This window comes from Marmota monax, unplaced genomic scaffold (genome assembly GCF_021218885.2).
Source record: "Marmota monax isolate L192 unplaced genomic scaffold, Marmota_monax_Labrador192_F-V1.1 WCK01_AAM20220418_F8-fsc00024, whole genome shotgun sequence".
Classification (NCBI taxonomy): Eukaryota; Metazoa; Chordata; class Mammalia; order Rodentia; family Sciuridae; genus Marmota; species Marmota monax.
Window position 1 is genome coordinate 28,359,586 of NW_026695224.1, and position 27,426 is coordinate 28,387,011.

The following is a 27,426-nucleotide window of genomic DNA, read 5'->3' on the forward strand; positions in this document are numbered from 1 at the left end:
GACTTCTGCAGAAGTGTTAGGGAAAGCTTCTTGGAGGAAGAGGCTCCCGAGCTTGGTTCAGCTAAATGCAGAGACCAGAAAGGGGGCTTCCAGGAGCAGTTAGCAAAAGAAGCCTGGGAGGTGGGAGCAAAGGGTGTTGTGTTTCTCCCAAGGTGTTTATATCTGCTCTACCTCTGTAATGTCCTTTTCTGCCTTGAGGAAGTCCGGTCTCCTAGTCCTGTCCCTTAACTTGGATCTTTGCAGTTCTTGGCTCATAGCCCCTTTTCTGACAGCTCTTCTGTAACACCTTATGACTGCATTGAAGTAAAGTTCAGAAATAAAGTATCTCCTCTGCAACAACATGACAATCAGATGTGTGTGTCGGTGCATGTGTCACCTCCAGTGGAACAGTCATAGGCAGACTGTCGACAGGTGTATGGCCTAGCAAGAGACAGCACCCAATGCTGACTCAAGCTGCATGCTCCAAAAAACCCCCAGAATCTGAAATCACGTCCATTCCTCCTCATTTATGTGGTTCTCGCACGGCGATCCTGGAAACTCGGTGGATGGTAAAACTGTAAGCGTAAAGCACAGTTGGGCTCTGGCTCAGGTAATTAGACGCAGGCTTTTCATCTGCTTGGAAGTCCAGGGGGGCAGTGTTTATCGAGCAAGAATCCACCTGCATTGTGGGACATCCACCATCCCTGGTCCCTGCCGGCAATCGTTATTTCCACCAGAAAAAGACCCCCATAAATTTTCAAATTTCCCGCTAAGTTCCCCCGCCTTAGACAATTAAGCTCAGAAGCCTGGGCTCTTCCTGTAGTTTGGGGACTCGGAAACAGGCAGCCAGCAATTAGATTCAAGGTCTCCTTGCCGAATCCGTGATGGCATTCCTGGTCCTTGGCTTTGTTGATGACTTTAGAGCAGCAATACCGTTTAGCACCAGAAATTGGATGTCACTGGTGGAGCCCCAGAGAAAGGACAGTCACTTTCCCTTAGAATGCAAGTCTCACCTGCCCGTGTGGCTCTTTTGTGTTTTTGTGCCCAACCTGAATGACAGGATGAGTCTGTATTTTTCATTCTGCTGTTTCCTGCGGTATCCTCGTACTTCCTTATTACCCAGAGCCCAGAGTTAATTGAATGGAGCAAAATATGAGTTGTCTTTAAACAAAGATGAGAACATCTAGAAATTCCTTTTGTTATGATCCAATTTTTTTAAAGCTGTTACTACTTTGTTATTTTTTTTTCTTAAAGGAAGAAAGGAATGGAACCCAGCAGCTGGTGTTTAACGAGTCCGTCAGACCCAATTATAAAACATCAACTAGTTACTTTGATTTGTGCACATCCATGCCATGGGTATACTTAAAAACATCACGCTCTGCCAGAACTCGTTTTGGCTTTGTTTACATTTATCTTTTAAACGTAGAAGACTATCGATGGCACCTTACCAAGGTTACAGCCCCTTTATAAACATTAATTTTTAATCTGGAAGAGAGTTTTGGAGGCAGTACGCCTTGTCTGTATTTTCTCGGATGCTCAATAAAAAATACATACAGGACTCCAGCTTTGGCTGAAATAATTCAGGACAGCCCAACAAAAATTAGGCGAGTGGTGCCTTTCTTTCCAAAAGCAGCACCCCTTGATTTAAGATGCTTCCTCATTTAATTTGAAAAATGCCTGGGAAGTGTTGTGGGGAGCTGGGCGGGTTGACTGCTGTTACAAGCACAGGCTGATCTAGGTGTCTTTGGAAGAGGGTGACTTGCTTGTAATGAACAGATCTCTGTTTTGAAGGGACGTGATTTGATGTACTCAGGACTGAGTTTGCAGTAGTCCATGCAGCATCTCCTTAGATTTCTAAATAAAAAGATGCAACTAGACAAAAAGCTACAGCTTGGTTGCTTTGTGTCCTATCTCCTCTTTTTTCAGATTTACGGACATCAACAATTCCTCCGGGAAGCTTGACTTCAGCCGCCTCTCCCCATCAAAGGGCGAGTACTGGGCCATGCTGGCCTACAACAGATCCAAACTGTGCAACATCCTTTTCTCCAACGAGCTGCACCGGCGCCTGTCCCCGCGTGGGGTCACGTCCAACGCGGTGCACCCTGGGAACATGATGTACTCCTCCATCCACCGCCACTGGTGGGTATACACACTGCTGTTCACCTTGGCGAGGCCGTTCACCAAGTCCATGGTAAGTCCACGGTTTCTGGCGCCACCAGCACCTCCAGCGTGCCTTCCCTGGAGATGTCCAGCTGTGCGTATCCTCCCCTCCTCGCCATTTGTCCCCAGGAGAAAGTCTGGTCTTTACCTGGGTCATGTCATGCCTGAGCTGCCAGCAAGGGCCCAGCACAGGCGGCCTCTCTGTGGCAGGATGGAGAGAAGAGGTGGTTTCTCAATGTTGTGCTGAAGGTCTTGATGGTTTATTTTGTTTGGATGTGATTTCTGTTTTGACTCAAAAAACTTCGAACACCTATTGTGTTGGGCATTGCACTTGAGAACTGTGTTTCATGTTAGAAGGTGAAAAATGAGGATTTGTGCTGTGTAGTGGTTCAGGCCTATATTCCCAGCTACTAGAGAGGCTGTGGAGGAGGATCCCAGGTTCAAGGCCAGGCTGGGCAACTTAGTGAGACCCTGTCTCAAAATGGGAAAATGCAAAAGGGCTGGAGATGTAGCTCAGTGTGTGGTGCTTTGTCTAGCATACATGAGACCCTGGGCTCGACCCCCAGTATGTGTATTTGTCTCTCTTTCATACACACACACATATACACACACACACACGTGCGCACACACACAGGTTTGTGACTATTGGATTGGTAGCAGTGTGGTCCCTTTGTGTTCACTGAGAAGCTATTATCAGATATTCTAAATTCTTCTTTGAATGGAGAAGTCGGTGTACCCTCTCCTGGAGAGGCTTCATGGCTGGAGTGTACTCTAGTCTTTACATCCCCACACGTGAATCTTCTTGGATAAATCACATCACCTTGATAAGATGTGGAAGTGTTCACAAAAGGAAATGTGAAGCTTTTATATTTTTGATGGTTGTTTATCAATTGTGTCGAGAAACTTCTTCCATGAACGCATTTTAAAGGGAAATAATTCGAATGAATATATACTTTACACGATGTATTTGGAAGACTACTTTCTAATCTCCAGACATTTAACAATATTTTCCTATTAATAAATGCTAGTGTTTCCATTACCCAAACATAACATCTACACCACAGAAATTCCCTGTTCTCCAAACATGTTTTGGCCTTTGGAAGTGTGTCAGACCATCATCTTCCAGTTTATCTCAGCCTCTGAGTGTGGTCTGCCTCTTTCTGAGGTCGCTCACACCTGCCGTCCTTGCCCTTCATGTTTGTGGATGACTTTTAAGAACTACCTGAATCTCAGGAATTATTTAGGAGACAGGAAGTAAGAGATGCCAGGCCAGGGCTCCACTAGTGAGGCACACCCAGTCCCCAAATGGGTCTCAAGTAAGACAAATGCAGTTCAAGTGTGAATACTTAACATGCAGAGGGGACGAGGCGAGTAGTTTTCCTGGTCAGGGGGTGGGTGAGTGTGGGGATTGTATCTGGAAAGTAAATGCGTGAAACCGTTCGCACGTGGGTCGCAGGGCTGAGACCTTCTCCCACCAGTTTCCTCTCCATGAGCCTGTAGGGCTCTCTCCTCCCAAGGCTTTCCTTGACCACAGTGAGGTCTTTTGCTGTTAGGAATGTGGATCTCCAGTGGGTGTCAGTGCCCCTCACAGCTGCGGATGGATTGTTAGAGTTTGGGTGAGAGAGGAGAGACATGCTCCTGATTTTCTGTTGTCCTGTGGCTTCAAGACCAACAGGTGCCCACGGCCAGTCCTCGATTGTCATTGGTAATCCTTGCGTCTTGAGTCTTCTCACTGGATGTGTTCCTTGGTGGGCGCTCAGGAGCTTACTTCTATGACAACAAAGAGTTTTGGTTTTGTAGCCTCTTCCAGAATGTTCCTAATCAGAGGATGTGACAGGAAAGACATGGAGGGGGCTCTGTGTATGGAATCGATGGGGGGTAATACAACTAGCTCACTTGGTGTGAATTCCAGAGTGTGGGGAGTGGTCAACAGAAAAGGCAGAAACTGTTATTCTGTGACCTGATCCCAGGGTTCAGGGCCCTGGAAAGGGGCAGGGGGAAAAGACAAGTTCTCGTGCAGTCATGCTGGTCGGTATCTGTGTTTCTGGGGGTGGGTTGGTTATTACATAATATCGAATGTGAACTGTGCCTAGCAAAGTTGGGGGTGATCGTTGGCTTCTTGGATCTGCCAGGAAGGGTTCTGTGACGTGCTAGCAAGTCACCTGGAGCAGGCATCCACATGGCATGGTGAGTGTTTGGGTTTGTGGTCAGTGTGGTCAGGATGTAAGCCAAGTGAGAAACCAGTGTGGAGTTAAACTGAGGCGGGAGCCTTGCCACGTGGGCCAGGAAGAGCACTGAGTGGGGGTGTTCCGTGAGTGCCACTCCCTATTGCCTGGCCTCTGTGGCTGTCCTCCACCTCCCTGGCCAGTGTGCAGTGGCCTCTTCTGCCCGCTACCCTGATCCATCTGGACCCCAGTCACAGAAGCACAGAGACTACTTGTGAGCAGGTTTCAGTGACCAGAGCAAGGCAAGGCTGGGGCCTGAGAGGAAGACCCCATAGAGCATCCTGGGTAACAGGTAAATGGAGTAGCCGCAAGACCCTGGGTGAGAACTGTGTTGGACGTGCACAGATAACTAGCCCTTGGGAAGAGCTAGAGGAGAGTTGTGACCTCGTGAAAACCCGCATTCTGTGTCAGTTGCCAGGGGAGCGATGTACCTAGAAAGACAGCGGTAAGCAGCGCCCTGTACCCAGAAAGGGGTTTGACGTGGCCTCCCAGTGGTGGCAAGAGAAGGAAGTGTTCCCCTGGACAGCTCTCCTGTTAGTGACCCTAAAGTCAAGACCTGGTTCTTGCCTCTGGATATGGGGACAGCCTGGACAGTCACTTCAGGTTCAAGCCTGCCTCCTCATAAACAAAAGGGTGATGCATGCCATTGTGACCATCGGCCATGATGGACATAACATCTGTAAGAGTGGACGTAGAATTTCTGTAGAGACTGTAATCTGACTAGCAAACATGATAGCCACTGGCCATATATGGCTATCGAGGCTAATATAACTGAATTTTTAATCTGACTGCACTTTAGTTAATGTAAGTGGTCATGAGGGCCCAGTGGCTTCCCTGTTGAGAGCAGAGATCAATGATGTGCCTGGCACAGTGCCTGTTGCAAGTGATACTTCTCACTGTGTTGGCTGTAATTAGTTTCTGTGAGCAGTGTCTTGGTCTAGAATATTCTCCAAAGTGCAATTGCTGATAACAGGACAAGAGTCAGGAGGCCAAAGGACCAGGCATAGAGGGAGCTGGAGGGCTCTGTTCCTGGGCCTTTGGGATGGAGGGAGGGAAGGAGTTACTCATGAGGCAGGAAAGGCATGTGCATGGAGGGAGCTTGGTTGGTTGTTCTCCAACCTGCACATCTGGTCTCCCAGGAATATAGTGTTGTGGACATTCCATGAGTAATTGGTAGAACAGCATCTTTAATATTCCACAAGTGGAGTGCCTTAAATAAGCATAAAGATTAGAAAGTTGCAGGATGTGGAGCCGAGATTAGATTCTCATTAAAATCCTCCCTAATGATACATTTATATTTTTAGGTGCTTAGAGGTATTTTTGAGCCTTTGAAGTTCCAGTTTATAAAGAAGTGGGAGGAGGTGGGGCTTGGACTTATTTCTCAAACTCTGAGCCAGTCCCTTCTCCTTCATAGACATCTAGGACTTGGTGACTTCCAGAGTGGCATCGGCTTGAATGTAGACTTGGGGTTGGTCAGTTTCATTGGCAGGAAAAACTAGACTGATTCCGAGTCACCTGCATGTGCTCTCCAGTGTGTGTGGCTTGGCCTTCTTTCGGTCACAATAAGGTATTTGCTCCTTGGGCGATGGATGCACCTCTGCCATTTTAATGGCAACAGATTCTTAGACATAGACCTTACAGGTGCAGCCCATGCCCTCCCCACCTGAGGGCTGGACTCCTGAACACAGAGGAAGCTGCATGGCAGGGATGTAATCTCCCCTTTGCCAGGCGTCTGGCGCTGGGTGTTGTGCTTTCTGGCGTCTTCTGCACGTCACCTAGAAAAGTCTTTTCTCTCTACACCAAACTTGCTGGAGTACACACTCCATTGTGTGAGATCGAGGAGAAAAGAAATACAACGTAGCCTTGGGCTGGAGCCCTGGCTTTGCCTATCCACGATAGCCGCTTCCGCAACCATTAAACAGCAGTATTCTAATATCAGCATCCCTTTTTTATTTGCTTTGACTTGCTGTGACTGTGGTGATTTTAGTTACAGTAATTAGGTCACCCTTCATGGAGTCAGGCTATTTTAAGTGCCTCTTTAAGGAATATTGTTGCAGATCAGTAATTTTACAATTGGATGTTCTTGTGCAACTTTATTAAATGTAATCTGTCTTTTAAATGTTGCCCTTTTACAGTTATACATTTCTAATTGTTGCTGTAAATGCATTATCACTTTGAAATTAATTAATTTTTCCATTTTGGCCGCCTGCAGTATAATAATCACTAATGAGAAACTCATAGGGATTAATTCTCAGCACAGCGACCCCTACTGGTAAAGCCACATCTCTGCTGCCCTCTGACATCCCGAGGACAGAAGCAGTGTAGGGGGTGGGTGCTGAGGTGGAAGCGCTTATTTACCCTCCCTCCAACTTTTAATAAAATTAAAATAATGAGTAAAAATAGAAATAGGATTATTTTTAAGCATGGTTCCAAAACAAAATGCAAAATTCTTCAAATAACTATTCCTGAAGCATCTTAAAGGAAACTAAACTTGGATGAGAGCTTTCTCATAGTGAAGTCACATCATGTGTGCACTGTTTGTTTTCCTCTCTCTCTAGCTCCTTCTATGCAATGAAAATACTCTAAAATCAAATTTTATATATGTGTTAATGTGCATTTTATCTTAATATGTATATTGCACTTTTACAGAGATATTTCTCTATGGATTTTAATTCACAAAACCTGACTATGGTATTATCAGATGACATGAGAGATTTTCAGGGGTGATTTTGACCATTTCAGTTGTTGCCCTGTGTGTGAACTTTGGAATCCTACTGTTCTTCCAGCTTGGCGGTTTAGGCCACATAGCAGGATGCTTGACCAACAACACCGCCCTTCTCAGCTGCTTCTTAACAAGTGTTCCTCAGTGTTAGAATTATCATCTTGTGTGCATAGAGAGCTTACCCAGCTCTCGAAAATGGCGTTTCCCCTTCCCACCTTTACCGCCTACCCTGGGTCCATTTACTGCTGTCTCATGCACAACGGTGCTGTGCTGTATGTATTTCCCTGTGCAGCCACGGTTCCTTTTTAACACGTTCAACAGACAGCACCTTCACGAAGCTCACCCCGCCCCTTTCTCCACATAAGCATTTAATTCTTGTCAACAATTTCTTGAGCAGAGGTCCCAGGTCCAGGCAAGCCCTTGGCCGACTGGAAGCTGAGCTGCATCACGTGCTTCTTAGGGTGTTCTGTGCAATCAAATATTTGTGTTGGCAGGTAACAGTAGAAAGACCATCACGTGTTTGGGTAGCAAGAGCTTAGCAGATGTTTTAGGGAACTGCATTTTCGAATCATTTTACGTTAAAAAAAAAAATGGAGAGTTTGTAGAACTTGTAAAATGATTGGGTTTCGTTTCCTGTGGCCGTGTAAAGCCGGCCATTGTGTGAGCTTTAATAGATGTGCAGCTCCCCTGCTAATGGACAGGTCTGCAGAGCTGGTCCTGTTGCAGAGTTATAAATTATAACTGGAAACAGCACTGGATGCCATTCTCCTAACCTTCGGAAAGCCAGGCTGGGAAATTCTGCCCTTGAATAACCCACAGCAGTGTGATTTATCAATGTGCAACTGAAAACATAATGAATGAGATAATAGATGTTGATTTGTTCTTTAAATTAGTATTTTAGAAAAATACTTCTCTCCTCACCCCCTTTAAATACCTGTGGCACCTGTGCTGTAGGGACCATCAAGGACGAAGCCCCCAGTCAACTCATAGTGAATCAACTATGTATGAGGTGGAGAGAGCGAGCAGGGCCTGGCTGATGTTGGGAGAAGGAAACACGGTTCACAAAGTGGAAACTAACTCACTAATCTGCATGTTTTGAGGCTCCTGAATGAGGGTGTAATGGTCACGTTGCCGTGGCCCGCCAGCCAGTCCAGGTGTGTCAAAACAGCAGACTCCTGGGTCCCAGTGGTGACACGGCCACACGTGAACTTTCCTATGTTGGCCCCCACAGTGAGCACCTCTTCTCCCCTCCAAGGCCACCTTCCCACAACCTCACACCTTCTCCTGATTTTTCAGGACTATCATCAGGAGTGGTTTTATTAGTTTTCTCTCAGTTCTGTCCAGAGCTTTAATGGTTACACTGTTCAGTCCAGAGGCCGATGGGTAGGGTAGATTGGAAAAGAGCAAAGGATTTGGAACCTTAGGCCTGTGTCTAAAACTCAGCCCCTCCCTCCCTTTATAGCTGTGTAATTTTGAAATGACTTATCCTTTCTGAAGTTAATTTTCTATATCAGTTAAGATGCTTTGGGTCATGAGTTATAACATCTGCTTAAAGGTGGTTAGAATAATAAAGGTTTGGTTTTCTGTTTGTATTTTGTTGTTATTGTTTCCACATATCTAGAAGCCCTGAGGTGTGTTGGGGCACTCTATGGGCAGCTCCTTTATGAGTGCCTTGGTTTTCTCCTCATGCTTACAAGATGATTGCAGCAGCACCTATCATTTCATCCTACATGACAAAATCTGAAGGCAAGATGGTGGGGACAGGTGCCTCCTTGGCTGTTGCCTAGCTTTATCAAGAATATCATTCTGTCTGAGAACTATCCTCCCACGGTGACTTTACCTCAGCTCCTGCTGGCCAGAATTAAGTCACCTGTTCCTGTCCCAGGTGCAGGGAAGGCCAGGAAAGGTATACCTGGCAGGTTTGAGCCTCTAGGGGAGAGTCAAGCTCAGACGGCAAGGAGGGAGGATGGGTAGTGGCTTTTGGACAGGCTCTGCTGAATAGCCATGCACACAGTTAGCTCCCGTGTGGAGTGGGAGTGCCTTCCAGGTTGGGGTGGCGCGTGAGCAAGTCAGAGGTGAACAGAAGCCACCTGGCCCTCCTGGGCCCGTCAGGGGACGGGCTTCACCTGAAGCCAGCCACCTGCTGTTCCTCCCTGGGGGCTTTGACACTTGCTCTTCAGTCTGGGACACCCTCCTGCCCCACCCTGAGGCTCTCCTCATCCCCAGACTCAACCCAACATCACACCTCACCTGGGCAGCTAGGTCTCAGATTTGTCAAGGCCCTGCAGGATTGTGCAGTGAAAACCAGTGCCTGGAGTCCTGCTGCCTGAGGGTGCTGTATGCTCCCTGAGCAGCATTGAACAGGGCTGCAATTTTAAGTCACTTCTGTGGTTTTGTACTTATTGTCTGTCTTCCCCTTATCTCCACACTACTGTATCCTGGCTCCTTACAGTAAATGAATGAATAAAAGATAATTAGATGCTTAATAATAGATGGTCATTCCTGCCTTCCTGGTCCTTAAAACTGGGATGTTAGAGCTTCCTGAAGGAAAATGAAATGAAAAGAAAATGGCATCCAGCGTACAGCATCCAGAACATGCTAGATGCTCAGTAAATACCAGCTGGTCTTGCCTTTGGCTTTAGTGTTTGGAGCTGGCCAGGTACTCAATAGACATTCAGTAAGATCTTAATCATCATCACCACTGTTATTCTTCATCTCTCCTAAGGCATGATTGACAGAACTTGGACCTGTTGCAGTGCGCTGTGGTGTTTTGATATAGTACACACATTGTGAAATGGTTACCCCAGCTGAGCTAATTGACATTCATCATACCACACGGTTTTCACTTTCTTGTTGGGAGAACATTTAAGATCTACTATCTGAGCAGATTGCAACCATGTGATGTGTTACTGCCAACTGTATTCACCGTCCTGTACAATGGGTCTCTGGAAGTCATTCTCTGTTGCTGACATTGGGACCCTTTGACCAGCGTTCCCCCGCCCTTCTCTCTGCTTCTGCGCATCCAGCACCACCTTTTGGGGTGCAGACACGAGTGAGGTCCCCAGTGCCTGTCCTCTGCACCTGGCCTCCCTGGCAGGACCATGGCTACTGCCTGGCCTGCTGCATCTCTCAGGGTTGCTCATGGTTGCCTGAGCTCCTCCCAAGGGGGCAGAGTGTCACAGAAGGTGCCGTCCTCCCTGGAGTGTCATGCCTAAGAACCCCAAGTGAGCACCTTGCAGCTTCTGAGGGCAGGGGCCAGGATGGCTGTCCTGCTGCCAGCGCGACCCTCCTGGCTTCCTGTGTGCCTGCCAGCGGCAGCCCTCAGCTTGGAGGGGGGAGGCTGGTCCCTTTCTTGTCAAAGACAAAGGACCTTCCTCGAGAGGCAAGAGGCAGTGGCGCCCGATCCCTGGAGGCTTTCTGCCGGGCTCTGTGGTATTTCGAGTCTGGCTCAGCCTTTCTTGCTTCATGAGCACCCAGGAGGGGACCAAGCAACCAGCTGGCCTTAATATGGGTGACGAATTATTTAATGAACATTTAACCAAGATTTGAAATTCTGCGCTCTTTTCTTCTGTGGGCCGCTGGCATTGCGGCTATGAGCTGCTCCTCATAGCTCTCTGCAGCTCTTTAGAGAAGGAGTGAGAGTGTGTGTGTGTGTGTGTGTTTAAAGCTAGTGCTGCCTTCTTTGATCCTCCCCCTTTCAGTTTCCTTTTCTCCAATTTCATACTTCTTTCCAACAGCATTTGGCCTCAGTGCAGTTTAGATCTTGGAGGCCAGCATGACTAAATAGATGCCAGGAGTTTGTGCTGGTTTTCTGGAACATTCCTTCTGTGAGCATTGATTTCTCTGTCACTCACCAGACATGTTGATTCTCCCCCCCCCCCACGGGGTGTAAGGTAATGTTTTTCTAGCCAACACAAAGTCTCAAGCCCGGAGCTCTGGGTTGGTTGGAACAGGATTCCCCTGCCAGCCCCTTATTGCACCAAGATAAAGGAGTGCTCTGCAGGGAACTGAAGACGTGTTTCCAGGAGGCTGAGGCCAGCTCTATGCTGGGGGTGGTGGTGGTTACGTCCCCTCATCTAGAGGAAGGTCAGAGTTTGCTCTGATTAAACAACTGTGTGTCTCTGAGCAAGTCCCCCAGCCTCTCGGACTTCATTTTCTTAGTTGCAAAATGAGTCAGTTAACCAAGATCAGTGTCCTGTTGGTTTGTAAAAATACTTTAATTTGCAAGGAGGTAAGAAAGACTAACACAGCCTTGTCGTGACCACTGAGTGAAAAGCAGGCTCACGCCCTCGGACCTTTCCCCTGACTACAGGGAAGTGCTAGAATTGGGGTGCCAGAGAGTGTAGGCCGGACACCACTGATAGGCGAAGCAGTCTTCCTCAGCCCTGGGTCACTGAAGGGAAAACCCATCTTAGCACTGTTGCTTTTCTGTGGGAAACGGTGGCCTTATACCTGGGAATGACTGGCCCACAAATTACGCGCAGTTCCTCTTTGCATCGTTTGCATCCCAGGTTCCAAACCCTCACTGACCCTCAGAGCACAGGTGATCTCCTGAGTGCAGATGCACCACAGAGGGGCGGGAAGGGAGCACAGTGACCTGGTGTCAGAATTGTTTTGTCTCACAGCAATTATTTCAGCCAGTGGCACCTTTAAAGATAAGACAGCTTATCTACATTCAGGGAGGATTGGGACCAAGAGGGGAAACTCTGGAAGCAGGGTTCCACGCCAATAAATTCATGTATGCACCACAAAAAGTTTGATCTTATGTCTTTTTGATGTGTGTCCATGTGTTTGTCCACCTGTCAGTCTGTCTGTCCATCCAACCATCCAACCATCCAACCAACCTACGAATACTTCTGATCATCTAGCGCATGCCTGGAATGCTGTTAGGTGCACAAGACTGAGCAGGGTCCATGTTCTCGCAACACCATGTGCGGGAGAGAAGCAGTAGCATGGAAATGAGGGAGGGAACCTCTTGGGGTTCAGACTGGAGGTACCTTTAATTAATTTGAGGATTTTTTTTTTTAACCAGTTCATCTTCAAGGAAGAAATTATCAGCTTCTGGTAGAAAACACAGCGAGCCAGGGAGTAGCCCGTCGTGCTTGGCAGACCTCCCTTGATTTGCGTGGGCAAATGCAGCAGCAGAGTCAAATGGGAGGTTTTCTGTATGTGGACTAGTAACTCTCTTTATTCTCTTGTTTCGGACCTGCCAGAGAGGCCGAGGGTAAAGTAGAAATGCAGATGGCCTGGGTGTCTTCTTCCTCCTCAATATGATAAAAAGGTGTCGGGAAGGATCATCCATAAATCTGGTTAGAAAATGCTAAGTTTGCTGTGCGACGGTCCCCAGGTGGGTACAGCATGGCTGAGGCCAGGTAGCAGAGAGCACTTTGTCATCCATAAAGCACTTTCGCACCTCAGAGGGAGGTGATCCACAGTGAGGGCCCTGGAGTGGGGAGTTCTGACCTAGTGTTGCCTCTTCCCTGCGCCCAGTCCCCACCCAGGTGGGCAGTAGCTGACCTGACAGCAAAGCAGGTAAGGCTCAGAGCCAAACCCAGGGTGGCAGCCAGGCCAGAGTCTCCTCGAGGCCCAGCTCCCTGTGGCCCAGTAGATTGGGGACTTTGGCTCCCCACTGGGGTTTGTGCCACTTAGGCCTCTGCAACATGGCAGCTGGCCCATGGAAGCCAGGACAGGAAGAGCGTGCACAGGGAGGTGGAAGTCACAGTCCTCTGTAACCTAGCCACCAAGGTGATATCTTACTGCTGTTACCCTATCCTCATTTTGCCGGGTCCAGTGGGTGTCTCTGTGTTCTTCGGATCTGCCTTCTCTCTGGGCTGAGAGGTGTGGAAAGCACCTTTTTTCCCTTTATGTATTTATGCATTTCTGCCTCATGATGGGAGCTAAGATTTAGTCCTTTAATAAGAAAGCTTATGAAGAGAATAAAGAAGCATGTGGATCATTTCCTAAAGTCAAGTATTTGTTTTCATGCTGCTTTGGTAGAGGGGGCCCGTGTTAATAGATGGCCCACATTTTCTTTTTAAAGAAACTTCTATTGCCGAGATTGGAGTTGAGTTCTAAAAATTGGCCAGAAACCCTGAACTTTTTTTGTTTTGAGCCGTAAAATTAGATAAGGTTCACCAATCATTCCAAAGCCTGCATAGCATACTATTCTGCTCATTCAGACGATGTGTAATCTATAGGATTTGTGGTGGTTGTTGTTTTGGGGTTTGCTTTTTGAAAATAGAAACCTTTATTTTTTCTTTTCTTTGGAAAATATAGTAGACATTGATTTTAAGTAGGAAAGTTTGGGTTTCATGTCATAAAATCAGCCCTGTTAAAACATATAATAAAATACTTAGCAATATTCAAATTTCCCCTGTGAAATATCACACTCTTTCACTGAGCTGGACGTTTTGCTTCTTTACATCCCACCTTGTGTGGAATCCACACCACTTTAAACAGTTCATTCTTGAGTTTCATATGATGGCCTCTTTAATCATTTACATTTGAAAAAAAAGAAAGTGAAATATTCTTTAAGAAGCCAAAGTAATCCATGAGAATATATGGTGTTTGTTCAGCTGGATATCTTATTTATTTGAAGTCCTGAAAGAAATCTCTTTTGACTGCTCAAAAAAGGGAAGGATAAACAGTAAGAGTGTCCAAGTAATCTGAGCTAGAAAGTTCCTTCTTTCAGAGAAAAGTTATAAAAAGTATATTTGCTAGATCCAAAAAAAATACTGTACATCAACTACTGAGACCTGCATGTTTTCTTAGTATTCTCACTCCTTAGAAGAAAAAGAAAAAAAAAAACCCTGTAAAATCTGGGGACTTTAATATTGTTGATATTTTAATATTCCTAGGCAGGTGAACACAGTGTCTTTTTCTTAGGATTCAGTCTCTTCTGCTGGCTTTTGTGTGTGTGAAGTGTCATTGTCACTTTGTTGATCCTTTATAACCACAAGTAATGGAATCAGCATGGCTGAAAACTCAACAGTAACCCTGAGCAAATTTTCTATAAGGAAGGCATTAAGAAGATGTTTAAAAGAAAATAAATACAATATATTTCAAAAAAATTAGATTCTGGAGTCTACCCAGTAATGAAAATAATATAGCTTTCTTCTCATTTCTGTTCTTTCCATTTCAAGCATGTGGAAGATTTCTGATGGCTGGAAAGGAGGGGCACACTGGTCTCCTCTATCCTGAATCTGGAGGGGTCTTTCTGTGGTGCAGACGCTCCTGGCTGCCCTTGGGCTTGTGTATGGTATCTTCCAGTAGCACTTTGTCTCATTGCCAGGCAAAAGGCTCTGTTGGGGTCATAGCTGACCCCAGGGTGAGGACCTTTTTTGACTTCAAGCCAAACATTTTTTAAAAGTTGATAAATGAAACTCACCTTTGGCCAGCCTGCCTGGCCCTGGGGATGCCCCAGGTTGGACGGTAAGGGGAACATTTGAAATGTGTTTGGCACAGCGTGGGGGACATACTGAACCTCCCTGAGTGCAGGCTGTGTGGTTCCAGAGGATGGGGGACACCCAGCAGTGACAGCAGTGGGGCCACATTTATTAGTACGGACGGTGCCAGGCCTGCTCATGGGGCCTTTCTGGTGTCAGCCCACTGGTCAGGACTAGGAGGGGAGCTGAGCTCAGTGTGGAGAAAGGCCACCTGTGGGCTTGGAGGGGAAGGAGCCAGGTGCCAGAGGAATGCTAGCGCTTCCTTCTGGTGTCCCTGCCCTCATGGCAAGCCTCCCTAGCTCTCCAGGCCAAGTATTTTCTTTTTCTCTAGACAAAGGAGAAAAGAGCTGCCACATCTTTGTGTCTTTAGGGGTTGAGGCACAGTCCTTACCCTGTGGCAAGTTTTGAACTCAAGAAAAACTCATCTCCTTCATCCCCCGCCAATTACTATGAATGTTTCTAAAATCTGACTGTCAAGGAGTAGAGAACAGCTGTAGCAAGGATAGTATCTGTCACGTGATCCCAGATCATATGCAGCTGGGCCCCTGCAGGTTCAAAACACCCTCTAGTCCTGAGCTCCCAGGATACCCCAAGGAACTGCCATAATCCCTTTTATGATAAACACATGAGAACATGACATATTTCTGGATCTTATAATTCGACTTGGTCCATTTCCAGGCCATATTAATTCTTATGCGTTCCCTGCCCACTTTCTTCAGTTTCTAGTGACTCTCAAACATTTATTCACCCTGTGCTCTGCTTGTCCTTCCTTTAAGTTGCCTTAGATCCTGTTTTTGGAAGCAGGTCAAGTCTGAATTAATAAAGTGATTTAGGTTAAGTACTGGCCTATCCCTCAGAATCTCTTAACACCATACCAAAGTAACTTTCTCATGGTCTGTGCTTTTGGACATATTTCTATATCATCCATACTCAACAAGAGATTATGCAACACCTTTTGAATAAGTGAATATTCTAATAAAACCATTCTTATCTTTAGAATTTTAGAAAGCTCTTAAAAACTTGTTTCCTTCATGTTTCACAGAATGCCAGTTACTTTTATCGCTCTCTAGCGACATGCCAGAGCCCAGACGGTGAATCAGTGACCTGTATGACTGTGTGTGCATGTGTTCACACAACACAGTTCCTCAGGACTCTGGTAAATACATATGTATCCCTCCTTTGATCTTTTTTTTTCCCCTTTCTCTACTATTCCTTTTCCCCTGCGTCCATGATTGTTTCTCAGTGAACTATGTTTTCAATGTATCTTCATGAAATTTTATTTTTCATTCAGCTCACTTAAGCTGGTTTATAAAGATTACCTAGCAATGACAATGCAGATGGCTGTTTGTAGACAGTAAGTATCAATAAATGGAACTTCTTTTTTTAAAGTTGTGTCCTAGAGATGGCACCTGTGCTTAGGAAATCTGTCTAGGGTAGGAAGAGTCAAGCCAGCCATTTCAGCCTTGCCATTTTGATCCTAAAGATTTTTTTAACTGTATATTTATGAATAAAACATTTTAATCAGAACTATATCAACACTGATCAATTTTTCTGTTGGTGGTTTGATGCAGGGTGAATTCCATTAGGACAATTAAATACATAATCCAGTTTTTAAATAGTACAAAGACAGTTAAGCTCTTTTCTTTTAATTGAAATCCCATTCTCCATCACCACTCTTTCCATATGTATCACGAGGTGGAGATTTAGTTCATTTCTGTTTTGTACCTGGCAACATTTGCAACTGTTTCTATTGTGAGTTTTGTGTCCATTATTTTCATCAAGTTCACACTTTTAGATGCGCAAATCTACATTTTACCAAATTTTCGTGATGGTAATTTCAACCCTAAAGATATGTTATTAATTTGATAATGGGTCTCTTTACTTCTTAGCTAATGCCTGAGAAATCCCTGAGCGTGTCCACTCCAGAATTCTGGAATTCCTCATTTACCCAGGATTGGCTCTGAGCATGTCGCCACTTAATTCTTCCCCCAACTTCCAGGGTCTTAGATGACTTTGGAAGTGCTCTCCTTTCTCTGCTGTGGCTAGGGCACATGATAATGACAGACCAAGACATTCTGTGTTGCTCTGGAAAGCTGTCTTTCAAACTGTTTGACCACTTCTGAGGTTTGCTTACGCTGGAACTGAGTGCGTATGTACTCACGCACGTTTGTATGTCAAAGTCTGAGACAAATGTTCTGTGGAGCCATACTCTTCACCATGACAGTGTCCTCTATTGTGTTTTTTCTTGGTCCTTTTTTGTTCTTGCTGACTGTGACCCAAGTCTCAGTGCACCTCTGGTTTCACTGCACAAGGCACCGCGGTCGGTCCATTGAGGGTGGCTGCTCTAGAGCTGCTTGATCTGCCACCATCTGAGAACCCTTCTCTGAGTGCCTGGTCTGTCAAGTGCTGTCTCCAGGGCAAAGAGAGCCAAGCACATTCCTCATCCCATGGGAGCTCACAGAGGTAGCCGAGTGGCAGTGGATGAAGCGGGAATAAGAATGGTCACATGAAGTTGCAGAATGGCACTGACATCTCTACTGTGACTTGAAGAATATGTTGGAGTGAACATGTACAGCCAGTAAAAGAGGATTTTAGGTGCACTTTGCCCCAGTGGTAGGATGGGGACTAGGACTAGGGATAAAGCTCAAGGGGCACTAACTCCAGTGATCAAGATGATCAGTATTTTTAAAAATCAAAATGAATGCAAAAATTCACGATGAACAAAATTTCAAATTTGATTGAAGACAGAATCCGTATTATAGGAAGGGCTCAAGTAATGCACATGAATTTGAGGTTCAAGGTGGTGGAGGGTAAAAAAGGCCGCCCAAAGACCTTGCAGAGGATTCTGTACCTAGCATTGTACATTGAAGTCAATGATGATGATGATGATGATGAAGAGGATGAGGGTGGGGTAAAGCAGTTTCTGTATGCCAGGGCTTGTGCCATGCACCTGTGTATGTCTCACCTGAGTTCTTTGGGAGTGTTGTTCTGTTATTATCAAGGAAGCTTGGAGGCAATGAAGAACTTGCCCAAGGCCACAAACTCAAGGCAGTGGAGGTGAATTCAAGCCCCTTCCTGTTGACTGGAGCATCCAGCTCTAAATCCTTCCACCCACAACCTCTGCTGGCTCAGGCTGTGTCGGGCCTCTGAGAGGAAGGGGAGTAGGGAAGAGGAATGTGGAGGTGACCGGAAATGCTGCAAGTCTGCACCTAGACAGTACCGAAGGCCCAGAGGCAGGAGACATGATACCGAAGTTGTAGAAACTTTTAAAGTGTGGACTGAGTAGGGAAGATAAATGGGTAGGGGTACACATAGGATATGTAAATTTTGGGATGGATTTATTGATACACGTGTGCATGTGTGGATCAATAAGGAAAATATATGACATTTTAAATATTATTTCGGCTTAACAAATTATTATCTTCCGTTCATTAAGTAGTAGCATTACATTTTTGCCTTAGGGATGTTTGATAAAGATAGTATGGAATAATATCTTAACATAACAAAATATGTTTTTTCTGATGGGTACATTGTCTATTTCTATAAACAAGTCCTCAAACTGTGACTGTGGCATCTTTGACATATCTCGATGCATCTTTCTATTGATGACACTTAACTAATGATGTAAGACATTCTTAAAAGAGAATATGTAGAATGTCTATGTGTCACTTCCATATTATCTATAAAAGTTATCATGCCTACTCATTATTTAAATAGTGGTGGTTTTAGTGAATACCAACATTAACAGACCATGTTAAAATGATTTTAAATTCATAAGGAAATCCTCAATGCCATAGGATTGTGGAACTATCCAGTTAGCACACTGATAGCTCTTTAGAAGAGTTACAGTCTTTGGAGGGAAGAGTTTTGTCTTCTGTGGGATGGCAGCATTTCTTCAAGTGCCACCTGAGTCAGGGCTACTGGAGCGATGGTTTATGTGAAGTGGAAGTGTCTGCAGTGTATGCCCGTCCTGTGATTTCAACCTGCTGGGCATGGAAGGATGTCTGTATGCTCAGGCCGACTGGTGCTTCTGCACTCTTGTTTGTTGCTGTTGTGCTCATTAATGACCTTTCTGGGGGCCTTTCTCAGGTCTCATGTCACAGCTCTTCCAGAACGGGCTTATCCAGGAGCAGCTAAAGCCCCCCTGCAAATAAGCCCTTTTACTACTTGGAGTAAAAAAGCTCTTTTGTCCAGTCCAGGTTTGCTACTTGTCCTCTTGGCTCCTGGACTATAAGTCTTTGGTGACAGGGCTTCACTAAGGAGGTGTCACTTCATGGCTCATGTGTATGTCCTGAACCAGTGATGTGAATTCTGCCAAAGCTGGTGGGTGGAGATGCATGAATTCTGTTTCTTGATTTAATTTTTTTTTTCTTTTACATGCAAACATATTTATTCCCGTGCTTCAGGCTTTCTTTTGGAAAATCTTAATAGCAGTCATGGGGCCCACAGGAGCACACATGAACATAATCCAGAAGGTAGCAGCTTCTGCTGAACATAAGAACCTCTCTGGTCTTTGTGCTGGAATCCGCGTCTGCTTGCCTCCCAGATGTGATGGAGCATAACCTCACCTGGCCAACCTCGACATGCTCTGCTTATTATCACACCCTTCCCTGTTCATGCCAATCAACTGTCTATTTTTTTGGGCATAGCCCAAAATAAACATTTATTCTATTATTGCATATTTATAACATGTGTAGTCATTTTAAATTATTATGCAGCATGTGAAGAATAAACAATGTAAATTTGCTAATTTTAGCATTGATACTAGGGAAACCAATCTGAAATTTAAAACTATATGTGTCTATATATATTTATACATGTGTACCTACACAGAACCATGTGCATAAAGTCCCACAAGTACCAGGGGATGCCCATAGGTGGCACCAGGCTGCATCTCAATGTGGGTTTGGGGTGGAATTAGCTTATAGATGTCCAGTGGAGGGCCTGGGGGGATGGCATGATTAGTATGTCCTTACTGGGATTGGGGAGGGAAAAAAAGCAGCCTTCTTTTCCAACAATTTCTGTTCATGTCATCTCAGCATTTAATTGACTTCACTTGCATGATCACTTGAATTTTCCCAGGTTAGCTGCCCTATTCATCATAACCTAGAAGGGTATATAGGTACACTAATGGATCACAGGGTCTAAACGGAGGATAGCAGGTGACTCAGGAAGAGCCAAGCCTCATGTGCCCTGCGTGGCATGATGAACTGAGGCTTCCTTTCACTAGCTCATGTGACCACAGTTGCCTTCACTTTAGAGGTCATTGTGGCCAAGGTCATTAGTTTAGAGTAAGAAACCAAACCCAGAAATCTGAAGAGACGGTTTCAAGTTTATGCTGCAAGACAGCAAGGTAGTGCCCTTTTCTGTAGCCCAAGCGACTTTGAGCTTCTTTTCTACTTTAATAGACATGGCATATAAGCATTGGTGGGTTGTCTGTCCTGCTGAGTGGGAAGGGCTGTGAGGGGTGGTCGGGCCTCTCAGCTTGGAGCTTCCTCCTTTTCATGCCGTTCATCCTGCTCCTCCTAACCAACCATTGAGGTCCTGTGTGGCTTCTGCTAGTTCACCAATTCATGCTTTTCTTGTATTTTTTTGAACGATGCCCCTGTGCGTCTCTGAGGTGTGTGGATTAAGTGTACGCTCTCAGGCATCGAGGGCTTTTCCTGTGGCAGAATTTACTTTCTGATCTTGTGTACACCATTGCTTATGTTTGCCAACGAATGTTCTTGGAAATCATCTTCTAGTTTCAGTGCAGTTAAGTATTTACAAATAAGAACGGTGACATGTTTGCGTTCCCATTCAGCCTGAAGGCTTGCTTGATGTTGCAAATGAAAAATTGCTTGATTCGGTTTGGAAATCCCAAGAAGTTATGCGTGACAGGCTCAAGAGGGACTCTCTCCCCCAAAACCTAGGTCCATGGCTAGGGCCTTCTCAGTTGGTTTCAGAACATCCCAGGGCCATGTGTAATTAGCTTGTTCTTAATTTGCCTTCTTTGTTAATTAACTAACCCCAAGTCTGGGTGCATAATAACTGGGTTATTTCTTTAGGGGCCTTAGTTGTCTAGTTCTAGAAGTAATGTTCATCTTGAAAGTCTTTACCTCTCAGTTTCAGTAGTTTTTGCTATCCAAGACAAAAAAGCCACAACTCTAAACAGAGTCAATAGTGAGGCTCCATGGGAAATGTGCTGGGGATGGGTGGATGGTAGAGCTCACCGTTGCCTAGGTAGATTTTCAGTATTTCAGGTGTCTGCCTGTCTGTATGCGTGTTTTCATTGACATACACAGTTGGGGAAGTACAAGAAAGCAACAAAAACTACTTTGCAAGATAGAGAAATACCTAATGGCTTCTTTTTATGTAAATCCAACATAATTTTCTCTTAGAAGAATACTAAATATACACATTGGCTCTCTCTTCCCACTCTGAATTAATTGAGTGTGGTCGCTGCTTTAAGGTGCTCGGCTAGAAACCACCAGCTTGCAGGCTCCATGCTCACATGATGTACCCAGAGTTAAACACAGAGATGCCCTAGTCTGGAGGTGACAGAACATTCATAACATCTGGCCGCGAGCTTCCCAGGAAGTAGCCCCTCAGCAGGCCACATTTCTCTAGTGTTCATAAAACCAAATCCACCCATCAGCTTACTCTGTGGGTGCTGGGGGTTTTGCTGATGTTTTTAAAATGAGGGCTAGTTTATTAGTAGTATATTGAGGATATTTTAGTCTATACTTTGGGGCATGGTTTTAAACTACAGCATTTTCAGCAAGAATTAAGCTGAGTCCATTATTTCCCTGGGAGTCACTTTACCGCCTTGACTTTGGTCTCTCTCTGCTGGCATTTAGAGCATTCATTATGACTTATATGAATTCTTTCTGGCTTTTCATACAGAGAGCTGGGATGAAAATGGGGGTCTACTTATAGCAAAGTGGAATTGGAATGCATGGGCCAGGTGAGTGTCAGTCAGTACCCAAGGAAGCAAAAGCTGTCCAGGAAATCTGAAGTTCGTCTTTGAGTCTTCTGTTTGTCCTGAAGAAGCTGGCTAAGGGCAAATGCAAAGAATCCCAAATAGCATTTCCATGCCTTTCAGTAGGTTCTGGGTAATCAGTTTGTAATGTGCCTCTAACTGCACAGGACTGGCTTATAAGTCTCATTCACTCCCACACTGAGTTTGAGCCACAGTCACAGATTGAGTCATCCTTAGAACTGTATGGATTCACAATGAGTTCACGTGGCTTTTTCATTAAAATTGCATTGAAAACCGCAACCATGTTTTAGAATAGCTCAGTCTGTTTTGTTCTCCTCTGAGCATCCTTTGGATCATTTTTAGAGTTCCCCGGGGAGTACAGAATGGTAGAGAAGAAGCATTTGAGTTGGCAGGCCAAAGGTTCAGGATTTTTTTTTTTTTAATATTGTCATTGCCTTTTCCTTCCCACAGGAACTAGTGAGTTTGAATTTTTGTTGTCCATTTTATAGTGGAGGAAGTCGAAGCTCTGGGTGAGTGGCCTTGGTCACATAGCTTGTAGGTAGAACTGCCGACCATGAGACTCGAATGCCTGTGCCCTGCCACGGTACCTCCCTGCTTCTCCAAGCACTTCCTCCCAATGCATGCCGGGGCTTCTGCGGGCTCTATCCCTGACTGAGGTCTCAGCATGCAGTGGTGGCCTGGCCTCATGAGCAGACACGACATTATGCTGGAAGGCGCTAGCCTGCTCCTCTGGGATCTGGGAGCCTTTGTGGTCAGGAGTAAGAAGGGAGCACATTGTCAGGGTGGGTCCAATCTTGCCTTTTGGGACCCACGACGTGAGTCCTGGAAGGAATCGAGGAATGGAGGTATTCCTGGGCTCCCGTTTCTGGCATTCATGACTTCCTTGGGACAGGTCACGTTTCATATGTTCCGTAGTCGTTGTCAATTAAATTTTTAACTTATCTTTCAGTATATTCTTTGCCCATTTCTCTCCTTTCCTCCCCAAATACTCATGCTTCAGGTGCACAGATTTCTTCAGCCCTGACTGAATAGGCCAGAGAACAGCAGCTGTCCTACAACTGCTTTCTCCTTTTGAGGGACATCCTCTTGAGAAACTCAGGTTTGCAGTTTGTAAGAAAGAAAATCGGTGTGGCCTATGGTACATGTGTCCAGTGACCTGCTATGTCTTTATTTTTGAAGAGTAGACCTGACCTCTTAAGTGTGAGATGTGATAGGTCCTGGACTTATCCAGGTGGCATAGCAAGGCTTGGATCTATGGTTGGGAGTGGATCCCTAAGGAATTCTGCTGATGGTAAATATTAAACGGATGCTTTGTTTCAGCTTTTAACATACTCTATCACTGAGGGAATATCACTTGCTTCTCACTGTAAGTTTGGAAGTAGTTTCCTTGGAGGATGAAGCTCGGGAAATAGGGCCTCTGGTTGGCAAGGGGAATCCAAGTATTGCTGATCTTTTACCCATCCTTGCCACAGGTAGTTTCTGCTTTAGTAGTGGACGTCCACCCTTGTTGGTGCTTATCAAATCATCCAGTCATTGCTAGAAGCTTGGTGCGATCACATAGGTGCAGAATTCCATGTTTGAATTTTTTTTTTAAAAAAGGGAGAATCAAGTGATGCCTGGGTTCATGTTCCAGTATCCATGAAGGCTCACCCTAACTTTCACAAACATTTCTCTTAACATGAGAGCCCACCAGCCAAGGTCTGGATTCTCCTGGGTGTGCCATGTTGCACACAGGCCCTCCTGGATGCCTGCTGTTCTTGTGTGGCCACGTAACCAAACAAGGAGCCAGGGGTAAAGGCTGGAACGAACACAGGGAAGGGCCTGTACACAGAGGGGGGCATAGCTGGAGAAAGCAGAGAACTCTGGGTTCCAGAGACCCTTCCTTACCAGCAGTGGTGTGGTAAGGATCTGGGTGGGACCCCAGATCTCATGGAAGATGTGGAGGAAGCCACATAGGCCCTCCGCAAGGATCCCCACTCGGGTGCATCTAAGCCAATGGCAGCGCAGCAGCCAGGGCCAGCGGTTGTTTCAGGGCAAAGCTGTTTTCACGATCACAGCCGCTCACAGTCCAAAACCCCTCAGAGTTCATGCCTCAGTACCTTCAATGTGCCCCATGTAAAAATACACTGTGAGTCGATTGGACATGCCCCATGAATTATCCTGTATTTATTATCGAGGAACCCTCCCTTTCTCCGTCATGCTTTAGAATTATGTGCTGGAGCAGTTTTTAATACTCTATTTATTTTAGGGGAGGAAAATGTTTTTCTTTAACCACAACATTCATGCAATACCAACTGCTGGCAGTTTCCCCGGCATTTAAGGAAATATTGTTGTAAGACTTTTATGTTCCGTACTTCAATCAGCCACAGCCAGCAGTATCCCAATAGAAGGACCCTCAACAGACCGTTTTCAGCATTTTGCTACAATTAAACTCCTCTGGTTTTAGCCCTCGGGCAATTTAGTACCTTTTTACATATGCACATTATGAACTTTTGACCAGGGTCTCGCAGCCATATATTAGAGTGCTGCTCTTGAAAGCAGGCTTAACAAGTTCCTCTGAGTATTGCAGTTGGAGTCAGTAGTGGAAAAGGTAATTTAAGCAACTTGCAGTGAGGCCATTCAGAATCTCAGCGATGATCCTAAATATCTCTCTCGCTCACTCTCCTTTTATTTTTTTCTTCCTTGTTTCCTCTGGAAGCTGGTAGCAAGAGCTTTCAAAGTCTGTGATTGATCTTTTATTCAGTAGCTAACGAGGGCTGTGATTCTATTAGCGCGCTACAAGGCAAGAGAACAGTGATTTAATGAAGTGTCTAGTGAGCAGGCCATAGATTTATCCTGTTGTCGCTAATTTGCAGTGCCGGGGCGAGCATGAAGGAAACCTGCACTCACACTGCTATTAAGCAGGTATTTCCTTAGTAAATTGTTGTAAGGTCAGGTACAGTTATCTGAGCAAAAGCAATGCCTTACCTCTTCAGTGTCTGCAGATGACAGCCGCCATGCTGAGCGCTCACTGAAGTGGAACCGGGAGATCAGAGGTCCGTCTGCAAGTCGCCCTTAGCGGAGGAAGGAGCAGATGAACTGCCAAGTAGGAGTAATAGAGTCATAATTGGTGATTAGAACCGGAAAGGTGCAATAACATCTTAATACAAACTGGCGTATGTTATAGTTACTGTCAGTTGTTGTAAACTCGCCCTGCCGCCTGGACTAGTTATGTTTCCCTTGATTAGCTCCGAGGAAGGAAGCAGCAGGCACGGGGACAACCACCCCGACGGCAGGGACGTGCAAAGCCTGACTGCTTCCCGGGCGGGGTCTTGCCTGGTCCCTGCTGTTCTCCTGGGTCTCCCACACTGGCCCCTAGGACCTTGCCAAGGTAACCTCACCCCACTGCCCCGGGAGGACTGCGTGTCCATTACTGTCCTCTGATCTCCTCTTCTCAGGCATGGTGACATTCATGCACACTGATTTCGAGGCTCATTGAACTTTTGTTTTATTTGCTTTTGCTAAGGTGAGGTATCCGCCTTGTGTCAAATCCATATCCTTCTGCAACTCTTTGCTCACAGTAACAGATTCAGTCTTGCCGTGCCAGAAAGAAAACATGAAAGAAAATAAATACACAGTGTGGGGGGAATTATACACTGGGGATGGCGTTTTTTCAGCATGTGTGGCGATAGTTCAAGTGCAGCGTGCCTGGTTGGAGGTGCCCTTGCTGTGCGTGTCCACTGTGGCTCCCTGCGAAGAGGCGGTTGAAGGGTTCCTGGATGATGCTTAATGAAACACCAGGCTGTGCAGAAGAACAACCCTCAACAGCCAAGGTGTCCTGCGGACAGTTACACAGATGTGGGCATAGTGGGCATTCCCACGCCCAAGTCCCTATCGCTCTCTAAACTCACAGGAGAAGCCATCCAGCATTGACCAGATGTGCTGATGAATATGGGACTGTCATTCATGTTGTCTTGAGAGGATAAGAGTCACCAGGATGCCTGGGAGAGGACAGGGAGAGGAGGTAATGTGTAGGGAGGCATCTTACCATTCTGGCACGTAGTAGGTTCTCAGTTAATGGTTTGGAGTTCTGTGGCTGCAGGATCATTGTCTGAATGAAGCTTTGTCATTGATGTCTCACCCTGAATTACATGGGTAATTCTCAAGCCTACTTTGCCCCAGTGCTGTGTGTTAGGTTAGTTAAGGTTTATGATCAAGGAAGGGGTTTAAAGGAGTGTTTTATAACGTTGGCAGATGTTCGTCTGATTTAAAGGGTGAGTCCCACTTCCCGGTTTTCCAGGGTGAACTGTTGGGCCTCGGGACTGTCACTCAGGCTGGAAGAACTGTTTCCTCCTCACGGGGCTCTCTCTGTCCTGGAACAGGAATCTCGACTTGTTGGTGTGGATGCCAGAAGGGCGACACACCAGCGGTGGCCTGCTGCAGAGTTTGGGAGCTCATCTGAGCGCACCATATCGTGGCAGCGGGTCCACCTGAGAGAGGCCCTATCCGTCCCATCACAGGGAGACGTGGTGTAAATGCTCATCGCTCAGCACGGTGGCCCAGGACATCCAGTGGCATATCTGCTGAAGATTTGGAAGAGGGACAGAGACAGACATAAGTGGGACACTTACGAAGGAGAAGGGAGAGGAGAGGGCACTGGAGGGGGCAGGAGATGGGCGCAGCCTGCTGAGTCCTGCTTGTGTCTCCTGTAGTCCTTGCTAAAAGTGGCTAGGTGGGAGCAACAGTGACAAATGGCTGTCATGTCCCTAGTGCTGACTGTGTCCACCTCTCATTTAATCTTCATGCAGTTCCTCAGGGCCCCCGCCTTCTGATGACACACTACCCCGTGGGGGCCATGTCAGAGTCCAGCAGAACTCTGACCTATGTCTGTCAGTCCTGCCTTTCAATCTGTAAACACAGGAGCGCCCCTTGTTTGTGATCTGCCCCTGTCCTCCTGTCCTTTCTGGAGAGGCCCAGCTTCTCATCTCTGTGAGGGTCCCCATTCTTTCTCCTCTTTGGAGACATGGACTGTGCAAGTCTCCATTCTGCTCTGCTCTCCATTCCAACTCCTGTTGGACCCTCAAGGAAAATCGGCAAGAGGAGGAGTGGAGTTGCAGAACTTCGTTTCTAAAGTGGGCGAGCAGTCCAGGTGAAGCACAAGGACCCACCATCTCATAGTTGAACATGTTTATGGGAACGTGTTTGCATCTCCACCTGCACACCCTGTTATGGTAATAAGTGCCCACATAAACGTGCCTTGGTGTGTAAATCAGTGTTCTTCCCTTCATTTTCCTGGTGAATAATACCCACCATCAGAGGGCACTAACAGTGTGATCAATGTATGTTTTTAAAGTGTTTATTATGTTTCGTGGATTTTTTTTTTCCTTTCTGAAGAACTGATCTTTCTAATCGGAGTTGCATTCATATGGACTTTTTTGGTTTTAAATTAATAGAAGCTCGGACACCAGGCACAAGATGTCACATATTATTGGATTCCATTTGTATACAAAATCCAGCCCAGGCTAGTCCCGGGAATATGGTGCAGGGGGTGTTTGCGGGGGGCCGTAGGGGAGGGGAGCGGGAAAACTCAGGCTAGTGTGCCCTGAGTTTCCTTGGGGTAGGTGAAAATGTTCTGGAACTGGACGGACTCAGTAGTCACACAACAGGGTGAGCTTTCTGTGCCACTGAAGGATGCACTGTAGAGTGGTTAATTTTTATGTTTCGTGGATTCCACCTAAATACAGAACAGCTAACACGTGGGGAGGGGTGCTCTGACACATGGGACATGCTAAGCTGCTCATTGTTTCCCCTTCCCTTGTGCCAAACAGTCCTAGGTACTTTCCTGCCCATGGCAGCCCGTTCAGGAAGTGGCCGGGTGGAGGGTAATGCCCAAGTAAAGAGACCTCGGGGAGGGAGCCATCCCCGCCCTTCATG

General features: G+C 46.0%; 1 protein-coding gene across 4 annotated transcripts in view; it reads left to right on the top strand.

Moving 5' to 3' along the window:
- Wwox (WW domain containing oxidoreductase) overlaps positions 1-27,426 on the top strand; it is a 563,473-nt gene that overhangs the window by 256,589 nt on the left and 279,458 nt on the right. For 2 of the 4 annotated variants that reach the window (XM_046435189.2, XM_046435187.2), the window contains exon 8: positions 1,906-2,170. In XM_046435189.2, the coding sequence (XP_046291145.1) occupies positions 1,906-2,170 (265 nt within the window). Of the gene's footprint in view, positions 1-1,905; positions 27,022-27,426 lie in introns of those variants that run through there. The other 2 variants (XM_046435188.2, XM_058575969.1) reach the window with 2 other exon arrangements.